The sequence below is a fragment of the Canis lupus genome, chromosome 19 (assembly GCF_011100685.1).
Source record: "Canis lupus familiaris isolate Mischka breed German Shepherd chromosome 19, alternate assembly UU_Cfam_GSD_1.0, whole genome shotgun sequence".
Classification (NCBI taxonomy): Eukaryota; Metazoa; Chordata; class Mammalia; order Carnivora; family Canidae; genus Canis; species Canis lupus.
This window is the reverse complement of record NC_049240.1, coordinates 33,304,755-33,325,820: the sequence shown is the minus strand read 5'-3', so window position 1 is coordinate 33,325,820 and position 21,066 is coordinate 33,304,755. Positions and strand designations below refer to the sequence as shown.

The following is a 21,066-nucleotide window of genomic DNA, read 5'->3' as shown; positions in this document are numbered from 1 at the left end:
CGTTCAAATCCTTATGAGCTCTGATACCCAGGGCAAGCTACCTAGCCTCTAAGCCTCAGTTTCACTGTCTGTAAATGGGGACACCATCACCTACATCAGGGAGCAGTTGTGAAAATTAAAAAGAAGGCATGTGATGCGCTGGGACTTAGTGTAGTTAAGTATTATTCAATAGGTATCAGTTGTTATTTTTTTTTAATTTTTTTTATTTATTTATGATAGTCACACAGAGAAAGAGAGAGAGAGAGAAAGGCAGAGACATAGGCAGAGGGAGAAGCAGGCTCCATGCACCGGGAGCCCGACGTGGGATTCAATCCCGGGTCTCCAGGATCGCGCCCTGGGCCAAAGGCAGGTGCCAAACCGCTGCGCCACCCAGGGATCCCGGTATCAGTTGTTATTACTGTGTGTGTCGGGGGTGGTTACTATGAAACTGTTACTATAGGAATCCCTAGGCAACGATCTAGGTGGTCTCTTGAAGAGCTTTATATGTACTCTTAATGAAATATACTCATATTCTTATAATTTAATAAAAGTTCTGAAGAGGCAGTTCTTACAAACCAGGATGCCCACTGTCAATGCTGGCCAGGTAGGGGCAGAGATGTCATGCAGAAGAACTTGAGCTTACTCTGCTCCTTCCTGGGGAGTCTCTACATGTACTCACGTGTTCTCAGTTGGACGAGAAAAGGAAGGAAGATACTGACCTCAGGGAGACTGTAGGTTTTCTGGAACTGGGATATGGAATAGGAGCGGATGTAGTCGCCCATCTCTTCCTTTGTTTCTATAGCTCGCTTCACCAGCCACTGGGAAAGAAAGTTAGGAAATGTGAGGACAGGGATGAAACACCACTGTGGTAAAGGCCAACTTGGAGATAGTACAATTTGTGAACCCCAATCACTATCCTTGAACCGACCAGGTGATGAGAAACTGTCCATGTGTACTGTCCTAGGTGAAGAGCAGCTAGCTGGGCATCTGAGAAGCTAAGATCCAATGGGATCGTGCTGCCTGCACCACAGACCAGGGAAAGGGAAGGACTTCAGAGAACATCTAGTTCAACCTCTTGTTTCTTTGGCTGAAACAATCCCCAAACAAACAATCCCCAAACAAATATTCTGATTGGAGAACAGGTTTGCTGAGTACCCAGCCCTGGGCTTCCAGTAAGCCAGGTACTCACAGTATTTGTTCTCTTAACCCACACAACATTATAAGTACTGGCCACGTCGTATAGAATCTGAAGCTCAAAGAGACTATATCATCTGTTCATTGTTCTATAGGTAGCAAGCGAAAGCTGAGTCACAACTCAGAGGCTCTTCCATACCAAAAGACTGGACATACAGATTTTATTAAATGTTTTCCAGCTTTACTGGGCTGATATGCAAAGTAGCTGTTCTTCATTGCTCTCTACTTATTATTCCTGTTAATTAAAACACAGAGACACACTCCCAACCCCATAACCTGTGGAAGATCTAGGTACTCTGAGAGTAAGATTGTAAAATACAAAAACACAGCCTTTGTTTCTCATCCCTGGCTTTTCATTCACTCCTTGTTTTATAACTAAAGAGCATCATGGAGGGGGAGGCCATCCGTCGGAGTCGCCATCCTCTGTCCCAAGAGACCTACTACAACTCGGAAGCAGTCTGTGCATAGTAGTTGTATTTCCCCAGGAGCGCAACACACCTGGTCTGGCAAGGTTTAGCTATGTAGGCAAGCAGACACATGGCATATGGCATTGTGCTCCTGCAGGGATGGACAGAATGCTTGCTCACAGAGGGCAGCCAGCTCAAGTAAGGACATGTTTGGGAAGTAGCTGCCCAAGATGGGGGGTGCTTGCAAATAACTATGAATATTCTTTTGTTATTATCTTCCATTTATTTCTATCACTCTACTCCACCCCACCTCCAAACAATGACCCCAGGCACTAAAACTCAGAAGCAGGGGCAGAAGATCAGACAATGTTCAGAGCTTCTGTAGCCGCTCTCCTGCACCCCCACCCAGCATCATGGCCCCGAACAATTAAGGAGGCAGACTCCTTGCTCAACTCAATTTCTTTCTACTTTCCTTTTGGATCCAGTTTCTGGACCTTCAAAGTTGTTTCTCTTTCAAATGTTCCTCCATGAATTAGATCTACACTGAGTTGTTACTTTGCCAGATCCTGGTGAGTGTAATCAGATAAAGAAGATAAGGAGTCTCAGGATTTGGAGAATCAGTCACTATTTTGGAGTTCCTAGAGAGAAGGGCTGTGGAGAGAACTTCTTGGACAGCCAATCTCTGCCCTGGGTGCCTAGCACTCAAGAAAAATACCTTCCGTCACAGGATTCATGTGTCTGGCATGGGAGAAAAAGATGTGACCTGGAACTACTGGGGCTGGAAGTTAGATCCATTTTTCTCTGGGTTAGCATTCAGAGTGTAACTACAGCTGTGCTAAACAGTGTGAATGAAGGTGGTGAACCTCTAGAGTCACTCAAGACCACTAGCTTGACCACTGCTCTTTCACCGGTCTCCAGCGAAACAGGCAAAAAATGTCAAGCACATGGTTAGTTTTTTCATAATACTTTCAAGTATTCCATTTGAAGGACTGTCTTTTATTCTGAGATTGAGAGTTAAAAGGTCTTTCTTTTAGGAAATGACAGAGAAAGCAAGATAGTTGTTACTTAAAAAATATTTTTTATTGAAGTATAATTGATGTACAATGTTATATTTGTTTCAGGTATACAACATAATGATTCAACAATTCTATACGTTACTCAGTGCTCACCACGATAAATGCAGTCACCATCTGTCACCACACAGTGTTATCACAATAGTACTGACTATATTTCCTATGCTGTACTTTTCACTTTCACGTCTGTGACTTATTTATTTTATAGCTGGAAGCTGGTACCTCTTTATTATTCCTTTCACCAATTTTGCCCAAGCCTCCCCTACATCCCCTCTGCAACCACCAGTTTATTCACTGTACTTAAGTGTTTGTTTTGATAGTTGTTACTTTTAAAAGATGTTCTTGCCTGGCAAAATATAGATGGCAACCATAGGTCAGCCTCCATTTTTGCTTTAAAATTTTATAGATCCATGAAATCAAGAAATCTGGTAACCTAGATTCTCACATCTATACCAGAAGCCCTCTGGCATTCCATGTACAACACAGAACAGATATTCAAAATGCCCAAACCAGTAACAGATCACTTCCCTTTCATCACCTATCTGGACCACATTTTTTTGCTCTCAAAGTTCTACCATAGGGCCGAGTAAGGTCTAATAACTAGACCTTCAGGCTTTGGGGGAAAAGCCAATAACTTCACAGTGGGGTAGTGGTGGAAGTTTCAGTAATAATCAGCATGGGGTCCTTATTTCCTGTTTTCACACAAGGGATCAGGAGATCCCCCCTCACCCCTTGCATTGGATACAGAAAGTCTAATGGACCTAATGAATTAAATTCCGAGTTAAAGTCTTAGCTTCTGATTTACAAATTTCATGGGATTTGACTGAAAGTCCAGTGCAGGGGAAAGTCCACCATAACAATAACAAAACCAGAAAGGACCACGGAACACTTAGAAAGTACTTACTAAAATGGGCTGGTGCTTCAGCTAAGTGCTTTATACATATTAATGTACTTAATTCTCATCTTGTCAGGTAGGTGCTATTACTGTTTCTATTTAACAGATGAAAAGTTAAGTCATTTGAGTCATGAAACTAAGTTATGACCTTGTGGGTCATAAGGTTATGCAACTAAGTGGCAGAGCCAGGATCTGAACCCAGGAAGCCTCTTGAGTGTGTGCTCTCAACCTCTGTGCTACCTAATCTTAATGCAGGATTGGAAGACTTTTCAAGCACAAATTGCATGAGTAGGCAGGGTGAGAAAAGTAGGTTTAGTGACAAGGGGTTTAGACTGGAATCTTGTCTGCACACCAGTTCTCTGCCCTTCAGCAAATGAATTACTCTCTTTGCATCTCACTTTCCTCATACGTAAGGACTGGGATTAAAATCAATGCTTCAAAGAACTCTATTAGGATCATTTGCAAAGTGCTGTTGATACAGCAGGCCCTTTGCTCCTCCTCTTTTCAAAGTGCCCAGAAGAAGCTGAGACAGCAGACCACAAGTTTGTAGGAGGCTGTACAGCATGAGCCACTTAATCACAGAGCCTTGGAAAACAGCCAGGGTGGAAATGACCTCACATCAGACATCTAGTCATCAAATAAAGACTAACTGCCTACACAGTGCCAGATATTCCACAAGGTGCTGGAGACACTACGGTGAGCAAGGCAACTATGGTGCCTGCCACCAAGAAGCTTGAGAAGGTCTGACAGGTAGGACAGAAGTGACCAGACAGATACACATGGTTACAAACTGCAGCAAGGAAGATCCCTACAAAGGAAAGGAATGTGGCCAGTATGAGTGTATATAGCAAAGGAACCTGTTCTAGATTGGGGGCGGGGTGGGGTTAATGGAAGCTTTCTTGAAGAGGTTTGGTAGAATTGAGATCTGAAAGATGAATATGGATTAAGTAGGTAAGGAGAGAAAGAGAAGAGCTTTCCAGCCTGAAGGAAAGGCCCCATGACAGGAGGAAGCATAATATGTATGAAAAAAATCTGAGGGAAAGTCAGAGGGGCTAGAACAGAAAGAACAAGGAATAAAGTTAGGCTGGATAGCTGGGACAGGTCCCCATGGGGGGGGCTATAGGGTTCTATCTTTACCAAAAGGGGAATGAAAACCAATTAATGGGAACATTCAAAGACCACAATAGGTGACGGTGAAAGTGACAGTGAAACTAGGGCAGAAGAGATGGAGTACTGGCAACCTTCTGAGGATGACATCAGGAAGCACCATCATGTCCTGCTCCACCAATTCCATACCACACCCATCAGATCCAGGATCTAGGCCAGATGGCCTGAGAGCCAGACCATGCAGGAATTCTGATGTGCAGAGGACAAGAAATCACATAAAGGCTCTCACCTGAACAACAGGAAATATATGAATAAAATCCATGCCCTGGATCTGGTGGGGCTCCAGCTGGTGTGGACACTTCATCCTTGGCAGGACTGACACGATCTTTTCTGATAGCGCTCTGTTCGGAAAAAACAACAAGCAAAGAGTGAGAACACACTAAGTGGCCCTTAAGACATCTCTCAAGTCTGGGCAGCATTCCAGAAGAATCTGGGGCTTTTCAACACCAGACCATGACCAAGCTTCTCTTGGCTGGCTGCAAAATGAGAAATATAAGCACTATTTAGATGTGCGTGTATGCGTGCATCTAAGGCCACACTGCAGCTTTCATAGTTTATTCTAGAATTTTGTTCTCCCTACCTTTTTTTTTTAAATTTTTATATTTATTTATGATAGTCACAGAGAGAGAGAGAGAGAGAGAGAAAGGCAGAGACATTGGCAGAGGGAGAAGCAGGCTCCATGCACTGGGAGCCCGATGTGGGATTCGATCCTGGGTCTCCAGGATCGCACCCTGGGCCAAAGGCAGGTGCCAAACCGCTGCGCCACCCAGGGATCCCTCCCTACCTTTTTTATATTAAAACATACTGTTTCTTTATGAAATTATAGTGATGTTTGAGGTAGCAATTATTATTTAATATCCTCACATGGTAAAATAAAAAGTTATCAAGCCTCATTGTCTTTTATATTTCATTTTACTGACCTACATTTTCAAAAAAAACCTGGGAACCACTAGGTCACACATTAAAAAAACTTGTTCTAAATAGCATTCAGGCCACAAATAATTACCAGGGCCTGTGCTGGGTGCCCAGAATATTAAGACAAAACACAGGGCCTTATGCTTAAAAAAAAAAAAAAAAAAAATTGGAGTTCTCCACTCTGGTATAAAAGTATTTTTAAAATAAAAAATAGCCTTTCATTTTTTTGATACTTTGAAATTAATCTTAGATTTGAGGAAACCATGTCCTTGTTCTTTTTTTCCAGAGAGCAGAATTTTTCTGTTTCTCATGAGGGGTTATCTGATCTCTCCCTGATACCTTACTTCAGTCCTATGAAACATCTGGGAGTAGAGGGGGGAAGAACAGAGCTCCCTGAGACCCCAGAGCATTCTTCTTGCTCATTCTTCTTGCATCCTCCCCCTGCTCCCTGGACCTGGGTGGGACAGCTTTATGGCAGGAATGATAGAGTAATCTGTGTGCAAGTCCACCACCACAGATTTAAGCTTCCTTCTCTACTCAGCTGATATTTGATCTCCAAGTGTCTGGTTCCTGTTTCTTACATCTTAATTGGATCAGATTCAAGAGGAAACAGCAGAAATTATTTAGTGAGTCTGCCTTGAGAAACAGTCACAAGGCATGGCCTTGTGAGGCCATATGGAGAAATGGGGGCTTCTGGCTCAGCTTACATGGATAGTTTAGGTTATAGTCCCATCTAAAACCCTTTAAAAAATTTTTAGCCAGTTACAGCCATGACTATGGTCTTGTCTACAAGTGAGCACTATTTCCTAATAGAGGAAAGACCCAGTGAACAAGGTCCCCAGGTCTTACTAGACGCTTCAAATACAGCAAGTCTGGGTCTACCTAAAGTGTTCCTTGTTCAAAGAAATCTTGTACGCTTTAGTCTCTCTGTAGCTCCATAATCCTTCCCAAGAGAGACACCCTTAAGACCAAAATATAACAAAGGCCTGGGTGAGAGCAATTATTGTCTTACCTATGCTTCCCTTAGTAAGTTCCATCCCCTTGGTCTTAGCAGGAACTAAATAAACTCTAGGGAGAAAAGCTAGGCAGCTCCCCAGGGAATGGTCCCTGGAGAACACACTACAAACCTACGTTTATTACTAGACAGTAGCTTTACATGGTGTCACCAAGGTTAAAACTGCTAAGAGAAATAGCCACACCCCCAGTTCCATGGATCATAATATCAATGTCAAGCCCAATATGTTAAGGGTAAAAAATATGGACATGGGAAGACGGATAGTCTACAGCATACATTCACAAAAGGAGGGAGCATTCACCTCCCAGGAGGGAAGCCTACAGGAGAACATTTTCATCCCCAACAGAGGGAGTACATATGTGAATTATCCAAAAGGTCTGAGACACGGAAGGAAACTGTTCTGTGGCTCTCAGCCACTACAACTGTCGCTCCTTTCTGAGAAGTCTGTCTTTAGGGCACATGTGTCTTTTTTGCGATGAGATGTGTGGCTGCCCCAGTGGGGAAGCCTATGGCTGTCCAGCTGCTGCTGCGCTCAAATAGGATAGTTTGATAGGCAAGTATTAACGAACTCAATTGGTAGCATATCTAAGGCTCTCTCTATAACATACTTTATTTTTTATTTTAATTTCTATCAGACTCCCATGCTTTAATTTCTTTGAAACTTGTGAGGCTAAGAGACTGGTGCCTCATTGGCCTTGCTCCCTAAACTCCAAGCTTAGCAAATGAAGATGACCCTAAGTTGGCATCCTTGCTCAGGGTAGGTATTAACTATTAATATAATTGGGGCATTTCTGCACAGTTATATTTTGTTTCAGTGAGAGGAAAGCTCCCCCTAGTGGCTGCAGATCTGAGTCTGCATAGGGTTACTGGTTGCACAGAACCATTCAATAGCTTAAAAATAAGAGGCTGGGACTTCCAACACTATCTAGCCCAACCCTCTCTACCTTCAGACCAACTTGTCTCTGGCCACTGCTTAGAGACTGACTATTTTCCAAGTTCATAAAGGCCCTGAGGGAAGGATTCCCGGGGTCATCTTAGGGTTTATAAGCCTCTTAAACCCACTTCCCATGAATCACTGCCAAGACTGAGGTCTTGTTCGGCAGCATATGGAAGCAGCTGGAGGAAAAACGTTGCTGGGCCAAGGGAGGGACGTGGGGGAGACACAGGCAGGCTGAGGGTAGGGGGCAAAAGTTAGGATTTCTTGTAGAAGCCTACCAGACCCTATCTGTTTCTCCTTGGAGCTCAGGGTAGATTCTCTGACTTTCTGAAAATCTGGGAAAGTGACAAATGCAGAGGTCCTCAGTCAGGCTTCCTAACCTAAGATTTTAACAGTGCCCACTTGTCACTACAGGTGATTGGTTTGATTCCTTCAGTTTTTAGCTTTGCACAGTGGCAGTATTGTAGCCAATGAGGTTTATCTGAGGCACGATTATTGCTAATTGATTCCTTTAGTTTTTAAGACTGTTCAGTACCCTACTTCCTCCCCTACTGCAAACAGTTTGAAAGAAAGTGAATTAAACTAAATTCCAGCTCCATTATCAGCTCTGGGGCTTTTGGCAAGTCACCTGATCCCTCTGGTCCAATACTCTCATCATACAATGAGGAATAATGCCTGTCCTACTTACTAAAACTTGTTGTGAAGGTAAAATAGTAAAATGCATGCATAAGTGCTCTGTACATAGGTGCCTACTTGTGTGTTGCTGAACTCAATTATAAGTCTAAAATCTCAAGATCTCTGAGCACAGACTCTGTACTAATGGGGCTTTAGGACAGGCTGGGAGTGTAGAAGGAGGATGTAGGTAGAAGCTCATGAAACTCTCAAAAAAAAAAAAAAATCAAAAGAACAAAAAGGCCTCAATTGGGCACGCATAGAAAATAGCCTAAAAGATAATCAGGCCCTCAAAAGGCAAGTGCACTCCTCAGACAATGCTACCTGGCCCCCTAACACCTCAGCTAGGACATACTGAGGCACTGCAAATATAAGGCAGTAATAGTCTAACTTGCACCTATAGAGAAACTGTGGAGAGGAACCTCAAACACAGAATATACTACAAAACCAAACAGAAAAGATTTTTGAATAATTCAGTATATTTTGGCTATTGCTTTTCTCTTACAGATGTTGAGACCCAAATGCCTGATGCACTGCTCGGAGTCTGGAGGACCATCAGTTATGCAAACCCCTGTACCAAGCTTTGCACACAGTTATAGTTCATGGCTCTGCACTTAAAAGCACATCAAGTACTTACCAGAGAACATAATACTATATATTCTCAACTCTTTATCCAAATCCTTTGGGGCCACATGTGTTTCAGAATTCAGAACTTTTTTAGATGTTTGCATTTTCCTGTACCTAACAGGCATATATATTATGTAGAGCCCAAGTGAAGTCTATACTTGAAGAAATTATTATTTCTGCAGCAAAACTTGTGAATATTCAGGAATCCATCAAAACCCTAGAGGAGAACACAGGCAGCAACTTCTTTGACCTTGGCCACAGCAACTTCTTGTTAGACACATCTCCAAAGGTAAGGGAAACAAAGGCAAAAGTGAACTACTGGGACTTGATTAAGGAGCCTCAATGTCCACCGATAACATGAATGGATAAAGAAGATGTGGTATATATATACAATGGAATCTTATTCAGCCATTAGAAACAACGAATACCCACCATTTGCTTCGATGTGGATGGAATTGGAGGGTGTGATGCTGAGTGAAGTAAGTAAATTGGAGAAGGACAGTCATTATATGGTTTCACTGATACAGGAAATATAAGAAATAGTGAAAGGGATTATAGAGGAAAGGAGGGAAAATTAGAGATGGTGACAAAACATGAGACTCCTAACTCCGGGAAACAAACAAGGTGTAGTGGAAGGTGAGGCAGGCCGGGGGATGGGATGACTGGGTGATGGGCACTGAGGCCCAGGCACGTGACAGGATGAGCACTGGGTGTTATACTATATGTTGGTAAATTGAACTTCAATTAAAAATAAAATAAAAAATAAAATAAAATTAAATTAAATTAAATAAAAGCTTTTGCATAGCAAAGGAAATATCTGACAAAATCAAAAGGCAACCTACAGAATGTGCAAATGACACATCAGATAAAAGCACATCCAAAAATCTATAAAGAACTTATGACACTCAACACCCAAAGAACAAATAATCCAATCAAGAAATGGGCAGATGACATGAACAGACATTTCTCCAGAGAAGACATACAAATGGCCAACAGACACATGAAAAAATGTTCCATATCACTCGGCATTAGGAAATACACATCAAAAGTACAGTAAGATACCACCTCACACCAGTCAGAATGGCTAAAATTAACAAGTCAGGAAATGACAGATGTTGGTGAGGACACAGAGAAAGGGGAATCCTCTTCACTGTTGGTGGGAATGCAAGCTGGTAAAGCCACTCTGGAAGACAATATGGAAGCTCCTCAAACAGTTGAAAATAGAGCTATCCTATGACCCAGCAATTGCACTACTAAGTATTTGCCCCAAAGATACAAATTTAATGATCCAAAGGAGCACCTGCTCCCCAACGTTTAGAGCAGCAATGTCTACAACAGCCAAACTACGGAAAGAGCCCAGATGTCCATCGACAGATGAATAAAGATGTATACACACACACACACAGTGGACTACTACTCAGCCATCAAAAAAAATAAAATCTTGCCATTTGTAATGACATGGATGGAACTGCAGGGTATTATGCTAAGTGAAGTAAGTCAATCAGAGAAAGACAATTATCATATGATCTCCCTCATATGTGGAATTTAAGAAACAAAACAGAGGATCACTGGGGAAGAGAGGAAAAAAATAAAATGAACAGAGAGGGGGACAAACCATAAGAGACTTAAACATAGGAAACAAATTGAGGGTCACTGGAGGGGAGGAGGGTCAAGGGATGGGGTAACTGGATGATGGGCATTAAGGAGGGCATGTAATGTAATGAGCACTGGGTATTATGTAAGTCTGATGAATCACTGACCTCTACCTCTGAAACCAATAATGTATTTTATGTTAACTAATTGAATTTAAATAAAATTTTTAAAACTTAATGAATATTCACCCAAGTGGGATCACTATAAATAGCTTTAAGTTCAGGTCATGTTTTGTTTCCAAATGAGTTTTGTATCCACACTTTGAAAGAAAAAGCCTGTTTTCATTATTTTTTGGATTTGAGATTAAGAATCTGCATAAAAAACACTGCTCCAGTATCTATTAAGAGTACTGTCACTGATAGGGAAGTATCATAACACCCAAGGTGAAAAAGGGGTTAAGAATCACCATAAAAAACTCCAAGGGAATTTAGGAAGAAGGGATACATAGAACCTAAGAAATGATAAAACTGGTGCAGAACGAATGCAATTGAAAGAAATCCCAGCATAACAAGAGTGCCACAGGTGTAGAAAGTAATCACTTAAACTGAAAAACAGGCTTCAATCAAGAGTGTCCTCGAGAAGATAGTAAATTTATGTTAATAGACTAAGAATCTGGCTGATCTGAGCTACAGGTAAAGCTATGTGGTTCCTTGTCAAGATGTAAAAAAGGCAATCAGAAACTCAAGGAAAATAAGCTATAAAAATATGATGCAAATTACAGTGTGCCTGATTTTTAGTGACTTTTCATAGAGACCACCTCCACTTGCTCAGCCCAAGCACCTCAGAACTTGGGTTCTGACTCCTCTCTTATTCACACTCAAATCCAATTTGTCATGACATCCTGTTGTTTCTACCTTTAAAACAGATCCAGAATCCCTCTATTGCTAGCCCACTGTCCTGGCCACCATCTTCTTCTGTAAGCACGGCTACAGTATGCTAAAGAATCTCCCTGCTGCCAATTTCACCCCCTTAGTCAGTAATCAGAGGGTTCCTTCTAAAATCGATTATGAACAGATTATGTTCCTCTTCTGCTCTAAACCCTTCAAGAATTTCTCATGTCACTTGGAGTAAACTCTATTCTGACCTACAAAGCTCAACCTGATCTGGCCTCCATAAAATCTGCACCTCTCCCATTACTCTCCCCACCTCACTGCACTCCAGGTAAACTTCTGTTTGGAACCTCCGCACTCATGATCTCCTTTTCTCTCAGGTCTTAGCTCCCATATCACCTTCTCAATGAGGCCACACTGACCTTAAAGTTAGACAACTGCCTCCAAACCTTCATATACCTTCCCAGCTACAATTTCTTTTCATAGCACATACTACTTCTATGTATAACTCAATTATTTATTAAATTATTTATGGTCTGTCTCCCCCCAAAAAAACTCTAAGCTCTGTGAGGGTAGGACATTTTTAGTAACATATCCAAAGTACCCAGAACAATGCCTGACCCATAGTAGGGACTCAATAAAATATTTGGTGAGTCAATGAATAAATGAAGATTCCTTTTGGGGGATCCCTGGGTGGCGCAGCGGTTTAGCACCTGCCTTTGGCCCAGGGCGCGATCCTGGAGACCCGGGATCGAATCCCACGTCAGGCTCCCGGTGCATGGAGCCTGCTTCTCCCTCTGCCTGGGTCTCTGCCCGCCGCCCCCCCCCCTCTCTTTGTGTGACTATCATAAATAAATAAAAAAATTAAAAAAAAAAGATTCCTTTTGACTCTAATATTTTGAATATTCTCCATCAAAGAGCACTATCATGGTCCAGAAGATTACATTTCTTTTTCTTTGGCACCATCACAATTCTGTTCTTACTGTAATCACTTCATAGATTTACTTTTAGAATCTATCTGTAGATAAAGCATGAACAATTTAATTGTGATTACAGAGCAGATTATAAATACTATGCCCTGAACATTGTAAGAGTAATGATATGATGGTAGATGTAGGCTGAAAAGAAGGAAAAATGGATAGTAAAACGTTTACCCTACATAGCTAGGAACCAGGAGAAACCATCTGATGTAAATGAGTCAAAAAAGTGATCATAGAAAAAAAAAAAACAGATAATAATCACAAAACTGGAAGATGGAAGACAAAAGGGATATAGTGAGTAGTGTAGGTAAGCTAAATTCCTCCTATCAGACTTGAATGAAACGTACATGGTTAAAGATGTAGAAGTGAGCTCTCTGAAAAATCTAAAACCTAAACAAGCAAAGATGATTCTTTCTGAGGAATAAAACCAGGGTACAGAATGGGAACAGGAGGAGAGACATTAGCTGTATACTGGAACCCTTTGGCAGTATTGATTTATTTTTTTAATTTTTTTTTATTTCATGGATGTAGCACCTACACAATAGAAACAAAAAAACCCAAACACACAAGGATAAAAATCTACCTCTGGATTTAGCCCAACTAGCAGAGAGCAGAACCATATGCCCAGACTCTGTCCCACTGATTCCCAGTAAAGGACTTTTCACTACAGGTCACTGGGTACGATGCCACAGTCCCAGAATGCTACAGATGTAGAGCTCTGCTAGTCATGGCTAGGCACTGATGAGCAGTGTCACAGAGAACAATACGTCCTCTTTAATGAGGAGCTGAGAGATACACTTTGGTCTTATTATTAAGAATTTCGGTGATTCTGTGGGCCCGATTTTTCTTCTGTATGGAAACTGTGAATTGGGTAATTTATCATGTTTTTCTCTTTTTGTTGGCTGCCAGAAAGCTTAGAGCCAAATCTGTGGCCCACCCTCAGGAAAACAAGGCATGTTGTGGCCCATGACGAATATTGTAGCCTTTTCCCCAACTCCATTTGTTTTCCGTCTGCTTTGCTTCCCCTTTTCTCTATCACTGCTTCTTATGCATATTTGCAAACCACCTTTAATCCATTTGGAAGAGTTTTTTCCTGGGGGAGGATAAAGCCTCAGAAAAATGATTAAATAAGTCACAGATGCACACAAATCTGAAATCACAAATCCCTGACAGATAAGGGAACTGAGGCTTGTCCAAGGTCATACAGCTGCCCAATGGCAGGGCTGGGCAGAACCAGGGATCCTTAGTGGTCTAATGAAATCACCAAGCCATGGTGAGCTATGGAAGACCGGGCAGGATACACTCAGGTGAAACCTCTAGCTAGTCCACGCTGCCTTCTCTTGAACACAGGCAAAGTGAGGCTCTGCCTTACACAGAGGCAGTGGGGAGGGAAAGATTCTCTCCTCACCCTATTCAACTTCCATCCAATATGTTCCTTCCAGCTGCCTTTGGACAGAGAGAAACTAAGCAGCTACTGGAAACTATTAGAGTATTAGAAAAACTATTAGAGTTACTGAACATCACATCACTAATCATCAGGAAAATGTAAATCAAAACCACAATATGATAAAACCTCACACCTGTTGGAACGGCTAAACTCAAAGAGACTAAAGATAACTGACATCGGCAAGGCTATGGAGGAAAAGGAATCTTTGTCCACTGCTGGTGAAATTAAAATTGTTACAGCCCCTATGGAAAACAGTATGGACATTCTTCAAAAAAATAAAAAAATTTAAAAAATCATAGAACTGTCATATAATCCAACAATTTCACTTGTGAGCATTTACCAGAAGGAAATGATGTCAGTATATCCAAGAAATATCTGCACCTCCATGTTCACTGCAGAATTATTCACAATAGCCAATCACTGAAACAACCTAAGTGTCCATGCATGGATGAATGAACACACACACACTGGAATATTATTCAGCCATCAAAGAAAAAAGGACACCTTGCCATTTGCAACATGAATGGACTCTGAGGGCATTATACTAAGTGAACTAAATCAGAGAAAAAACAAATACTGTACAATTTCATGTGTATATGGAGTCCAGCATAACTGAATTCATAGAAACAGAGAACACATTAGTGGCTGCTGGAGGCGAAAGGGTGGGGGCTGAGAGAAATGGGTAAAGGGAGACAATAAATACAAAACACACTTGCAGTTACAAGATAGGTAAGTGGGGATGTGATCTACAGCATGGTGACTAGAATTAACAACACCATATTGTATACTTGAAAGCTGCCAAGACAGTAGGTGTTAAAAGTCCATATCATAAGAAAATACATTTACAACTATGTGAGGTGATGGATGTTAACTAAATTTATTGTGGTGATCATTTTGATATATATATATATATATATATATATATATATCAAAACATTATGTAGTACACCTTAAATTAATATTATAGGATGATAATCTCAATGAAACTAGGGAAAAGAGAGAGAGAGAGAGAGAGAGAGAGAGAAAGTGTTAAAAAAGTAGTCTGAGCATTAAATGACTCATGCTAACTATGTGACCATGGCTTCTATCAACCTCAATTTCATAATACATAAAAGTGTGATAATACCTGTTGCAATGAAAATTAAAATAAGACATGCAGTGTTTGGCACAACTTTTGGCATACACTAGACACTCAAAAGTTAGCTCCCTTCACCCCCTTTAGGCTCTTCTATGGCAAACCCTGACAACTTACATTTTTTGTCCTATTGTAGAGTTTTCCTGAAAGAGCAAATCAACGTCTATGTCAAAGCTGCAAGTGGTAATGCACCAAGTCATTCCTCCTACTACCTGCAAGACACAAAGAAAGTATCTGTTTTCTCTTTCTAGCTTGGGGATAGGGGAAGAAATGGAAGGTAGAAAAAAAAACAAGTAGTTTTTACAGAATCAATGACTACACAAAAATACATATCTTTTGAGAGAGTATATGTGTTCTTCTGACTCCATCAACTACAATTCATCTAAAATAGCACCAATGAATAAAACTCTCCACAGTGACGTTAATGTATCTGTACCATCCAATACAGTGGCTGCTAGCCACATACGGCTACTGAGCACCTGAAATGTGGCTAGTGTGACCAAAAAGCTGACTTACACTATGACATGGGCACACCATTCACAGATCCTCTTTATACTGAGAGGGATGGACATTAATTCTCAGCCAGGAGAAGTCTTAATCCAGTTTCAGGGATGTGCCAGACTCCAGAGGAATTGTATGTTTTACAGATCACAGACAGGTTAGTAGCAAGGCTGACATTTGTGGCTCATTACTGAATTTCCATACATTTTATTTTTTTCACGTATCTAAAGGAGAGGAGAATCCCTGCTCTATTTTTCTCATAGGGTTTCTCAGAAATGCAAATGAGACTGAGGCTAAAACCCCACTTCGAAACAAAATCCTTTTCAGGCACAGCTTGATGTTAGAAAAAACAATAGGGACTCTTATCCTTGGCTGTGTTTTAGACACACATGAGATGCCTATAAAATACAGATTCCAGGCCCCTGCCCAGTTCTAACCAAAATATCAAAGGGCAAGGCCTCAACATCTGTATTTACAACAATCCACAGTGATTGTTATGCAAGGCCAGGCTGTGGCCCACTGAAGCACTCAACACTTTCATCCACCAGGAAAGCTTTCCTGCTGTCTGATCTGGAAGCTTCATCTCTGCTGCACTTACTGCATTGTGACACTTATTCTACATATGTTGCTTTACCTGTCTCCCTTCCCTATGCTATAGAAGCTGGGCTCCCTGAGTCTTATCTCTGTGCCCTCAACACTTATTATATGCCTTGTGCTTAATTCTTGAAGGTTCTGCTGAATTAACAGATTTCATCCCACAGTGACTTCTCTCTCCTCTAAAATCAGAATTTACCATCATTAGAATATCTGGCAATTGTGAGCATACTGACTTGGGACAGCTCCTTATTAACTTGGATTATTTTATCTTACATAAGCTTTATCTTTCCACCCAAACGGTAAGTTCCTTAAAAGGAAGAACTATTTCTAATGCTACTTTGCACTTCCCAAAGATCTGTACACAGAACAGGAATTCACAGCATATCTGCTGATAGATTTTTCTTTTAATAGGAAATTGGAACACTTCTAATAACAAACGTGAATCAGAAAGAAATATGGACACTGGATAAAGTAAAAACACAATCTCTTCCTCTTTTCTCCACCCCGGTAAACCATGTCACTCCAACAAAACACAGCCTAATGGCTAGTAAGGTTTCCTCTTACCTTGTCAAAAGGTGATAAACCTTTAATTCTTGCCCTGAAATACCCAGCCGCCACCAAAAGCTCCAGAATTTCAGTTAGCTTGACATTTTGTTCTTCATCTTCTCTTGTTTCTACCTAAAACAAAAGGTAAAAGTTAGGCTGGTAAAAGCTACCTTGAGTACAGGACCACTGGGTGCATCCTCTGATGCCACAATTTAATAGCTAAGGAGCAGGTGACATTGGCTATTATCACTGTGTTCATGCAGGAGCATGGAGACACAGTGCTGCCAGAGTCACAAAGAATAGCATTCCTCAGGCCTCCATGAGCTGTGTTAATCGTCACAGGTGGCAGGAGAAGACACACACAGGTAGTATAGATTACTTATCCGGTGCTGAAGGAATCCAGGGACAGGAAAATTACAGCACATCACCTCCCTATTCTCAAACACGCCGTTTCCTTGACAGGTTCCTGACTACATTATAAACTCCTTACAGACAAAAACAAAGTGTTGGGTTTTTTTTTTTTTTTAACTGTATATACAATCGGTCCCAGAAGCTACTGACAAACAATGCAAGAACAAAGAAGGGAGTTCAAATATGTATCTTTCTCTGCACTTCTCTTTTTGACCTCTAAAGCAAATATAAGGAGGGTTTTCAACCTAGATACATTAAAAGGTGATTACTGCCACATAATGAGATTGCCTTAAAAATAATAAATTCATCTCATGTATTTAAATAGGAACCTGACTTTAAAATTTTAAGTTCAAGCTTACCTTCACTCCCAGATGTTGATATACAACTTAAAACCACTGAAATATTCTAATACTTTTGCCTCCATCTACTTTCAGGAACTGTACCTTCCCTCTCTTCTGTTACTACAGAACATTAAAAAACCACTTCTCTACCTAAAACACGACCAACGTATAGCTGGCTCAAATTCTTGTACCTACCTCTGACTATTCCCTCACCCAAAATGCCTGTGAAATCTTCCTTTACTATGTGTGTCACATTTATCCTCCCCTCCCTTTTATTTACACTTCATGCCAGGACTATTGCAATTGCCTCTCAATCTTTCTTCTCTTAATCTGTTTTCCTCAGTCCTTCCTAAATCACAGCTTTCGCATCATCCCTCTTTTGCTCATCCCCTAGTCCTTATCATTAATGCATCATACACTGTCTGTAAGATAAACTCCAAAGTTTTTGGTTTGGCATTCAGATCTTTGGCTGCAAACTATCATTTCAGCTTCACCCTTTACCTCCCCTCAAAACAATCCAGTCATGGCTATGGCCCACCTCAAGCATGGCTCATTCCCATTTCTTCACTGTTCACAACCCTTCCCTTTTCCTGATATTCTCTACTCACCCAGAAACAATTTTCAAATTCTAGCTCCTATTTGATGCCATCCCTGACAAACAGGTCACTCCTCTGCATTTCCATTTTATTTATAGTTCTTGCCATTTATACAATTAAGTATCAACCTCTTCTGAGTAAAATGTCTGGTGTTAATATATATGCCTGTCTTTTGAAATGGACTATTAGCTAGATCAGGAGAGGATCCATATATTATTCAGTCATGTTTACACCTCTTCAGAAGTAGCAGTAAGGCTCAAAGGACAATTAAATATGGAATGACATATTCAATCATTACAATAAAGTACATGACCTATGCCAGTTGTGGATTAACAAAATGTTTTCATAGTCATGACACTGATAATGGAAATTCAAGTTTATTTTGAAGTACAAATTGCCAAGAGAGGGAGCTAACATATTAACAAGTAGTTGAACAAAGAATTATTAAAATGATTGACAATCTCTTGCAATAGGGGGTGGTGAAGGTGACAGCTTGTTTTACCTCTCTCTCAAATAACCCTGGTCCAGCCTATCAAAGCATTCCCAAGCTTTTGGTGGACATGCAAAAATAATGTTAACTATTCACACCTTTTCTTCCTTCGCAAAAGGCCTGATAGTTAAGCAACATCTCTAAGTGGCGAGGCTCAGAGAAAAGAGAAGGTAAATAGTAATATGATTCACAAAGATGGAGCAGAAAAGAAAAATGAGATGATACAAGCATTTTCTTAAAACTCCCAGGATGTAAAACAGGAACCCTTCATTTGGTCAGTCATCACTTATCATGACACTTCCAAGAAAAGGACATTTCATCCCAGGAGAACCATTTCTGCCTCCACTTGTACCTAAAGAATACCCACTGACCAACCCCAAGGCAGATGCATGGCCCATGTTCTTTATCCACTCGCCCCCGGAATGGAGAAGTATATACACTTTTGCAATATAACCTGTGAAATAACTTCCTGGTGCAAGACACTGAATGGAGAATATAAGACTCCATATTGACTTCACAGATTAAAACATTGAAACAAAATGAAAACAGCCACTGGGCAACACACAGCGACTGAACGCATACCCTCTTTTGAGGGTATAAAAAGTCATCAGATTGGCTAATACATCTGTTAAAAAAATAATAAAGTTCTGATAAAGATGAATGACTATGAGCTCTTAGACCAGGCACGCTAAGTTTTCATTTGCTCTGTACTGTAGTTCATGTAAACTAGAGGGCAAAGCCAAGTCTAGCTGTCTTCCTATCCTTTACAAACATAAAGGGTTTAAAAAATTGAATTTAAGGAATTAACTGGATTAGTGACAATCTAATGACACACACTATCCATGTTTGTATGCATTATTCTTTTAACTAAATGTTAATAATTTAACTATATTTACTCTGTATGCCTATTAATTGCCAAGAACTGTCTTAGGCTCCTAGAAAAGTGACAAATTAGACCCAGCCTCCTAGCAGTCACAGAAGGGTTAAACAACACCGAGGACCAAGTTCCTTTTTATTTTAGAAAGACACCCCCCCCCCCCATTTATAGTACTGTGGGACACTGAATTGGAGGGATTTAAGGAACCTGAGAGGCCAGAGGGAGTCTAGAGAATAAGGCCAGGCAAAAACTTGATGAGAGCCTAAAATAAACAAGTGGCAACAAAGAAATGTCAAGTATCACGATACAGTTCTGTCTTCACAATCCCCCATTCCATCGATGTAAGGTCTTACCTAATATGAGGGTTCTGACAACATGACATTTCTTAGGTTTACCTACAATTCCAACAAAATGGACTTAGGTTCTGGGATCACACACTGACAGATAAGTCTGTCTTTCCATCACTACGTCCCCAGCTTTCACGCACAGAATAGTGATCCCTCCATTAGTGGGTGCTTGTGGCATGAAAGAATTGAGGGCTGGCAGAGAGTGGGGTGGCTGGGTGGGGGCACAGGCGGTCAAAAGCGAAGGAACCCCTCACGGTGTCAAGCAATCAATCCTGCCACACGCTAGCTTAGGAGCGGGGAAGAGGTGCGGTGCGGATTCCATTTCTTTGCAGAATCGAGTAAACTATGCTAGCTTTGGAGTAAATCAAGTGGAGGAAAAGACGCTTGCAAACCACCTAGCTAGCTGCATGGCATCTGCAGCCAGAAGCAAACGCTCGCTCCTTTTATTCCCAGGCATCGTGGAAATCCGGAAACCACCGATTATCCTAGCCCTCAGGATCCAGTGAGTGTTTAATAACAAACACCTCTGCAAGGAAAGGGCCCCGCTACGTCCCGGAGCAGCAGCCACGCTTCCGCCGGCCCCGCACAGCCCCCCAGCGCCCCCCCCGGCGCCCCCCCAGCGCCCGCCCAGCGCCCGAACTTCCTGCTGCTGCGGGCGCGGGCGCCACAAGGTCACCGCCCTCGGCGCCCGGGGCCCGGACCGTCCCGGCGCCGTCTCGTGACTCCCAGCGCGGCGAGCCCCGGGGCGCAGGGGCACTGCCCGCGGGAGCCGGACCCCGGACCCCGGACCCCGGACCCCGGACCCCGGCGCGGGGCGACCACCTCCGTCCCGCGGGCCCGCGGAGCCGCTCGTCAGTCCCCGCGGGGCGGGGCGGGGCGGGGCAGGGGGGCCGGGGCCGGGGCGCACCTGCGAGGGGGGCGGGGCGCCCTGGGGGTGGCCCGGGCCCCGCTCCGCGCGCCGCCCGGTCCCCGCGGGCTCGGCCTCTCCCAGGAGCGCGGGCGGGTCGCCGAGAGGCAGGTCCTTACCTCCGGGACGCCCTGGCCCTCCGGCCCCCTGGGCAGCCCCATGGTCCCGGGACAGGCGTGCGGCGGCAGCAAAGCCCGCGGGGCGTCGGAGGAAGCTGTCCCCGGCCGCGAAGCTGCTACCGGGGTGGAGGCGAAGCGGGAACTTCCTCCGCCGCCGCCGCCGCCGCCGCCTCCCGGGCCCGGAGCTCGGCGGCCGGCGGAGCATGCGCGCTGGGCCGGGAGCGCCGCGCCACTGCGCCTGCGCGAGAGCGGCCGGGGCCCGGGGCCAGGCGGGCGGCGGGGAGGCCGAGCTGCTGTCCCGGGGCCGCCGGGCCGCGTCCCGCGGGAGCCTCGCTCCGGAGCTCCGCGGTTTTCTCCGAGGCCTTTCCCGAAGCGGCGAGTCCTTCGTCTCGGGGAAGTTTTGCACTG

At 42.8% G+C, this 21,066-nt stretch overlaps 1 protein-coding gene and 1 pseudogene across 8 annotated transcripts in view; one reads left to right on the top strand and one right to left on the bottom strand.

Annotated features, from left to right (window-relative positions):
• The window catches only part of CCDC93 (coiled-coil domain containing 93), a 95,513-nt gene extending 74,654 nt beyond the window's left edge, over positions 1-20,859 (bottom strand). For 6 of the 8 annotated variants that reach the window (XR_005374113.1, XR_005374114.1, XR_005374115.1 and 3 more), the window contains exons 1-5: positions 20,659-20,859; positions 16,589-16,702; positions 15,044-15,138; positions 4,945-5,056; positions 699-797 (exon numbers count right to left, since the gene is read on the bottom strand). Coding sequence is in view for 3 of the 8 variants with exons in the window: in XM_038564985.1 (XP_038420913.1) it covers positions 699-797; positions 4,945-5,056; positions 15,044-15,138; positions 16,589-16,702; positions 20,659-20,700 (462 nt within the window). In the remaining 5 variants the exon portion in view is untranslated. The remainder of the gene's footprint in view (positions 1-698; positions 798-4,944; positions 5,057-15,043; positions 15,139-16,588; positions 16,703-20,658) is intronic. The other 2 variants (XM_038564986.1, XM_038564987.1) reach the window with 1 other exon arrangement.
• On the top strand, positions 8,024-8,172 carry LOC119864521 (annotated as a pseudogene).
• Positions 20,860-21,066: the final 207 nt, after the last annotated feature.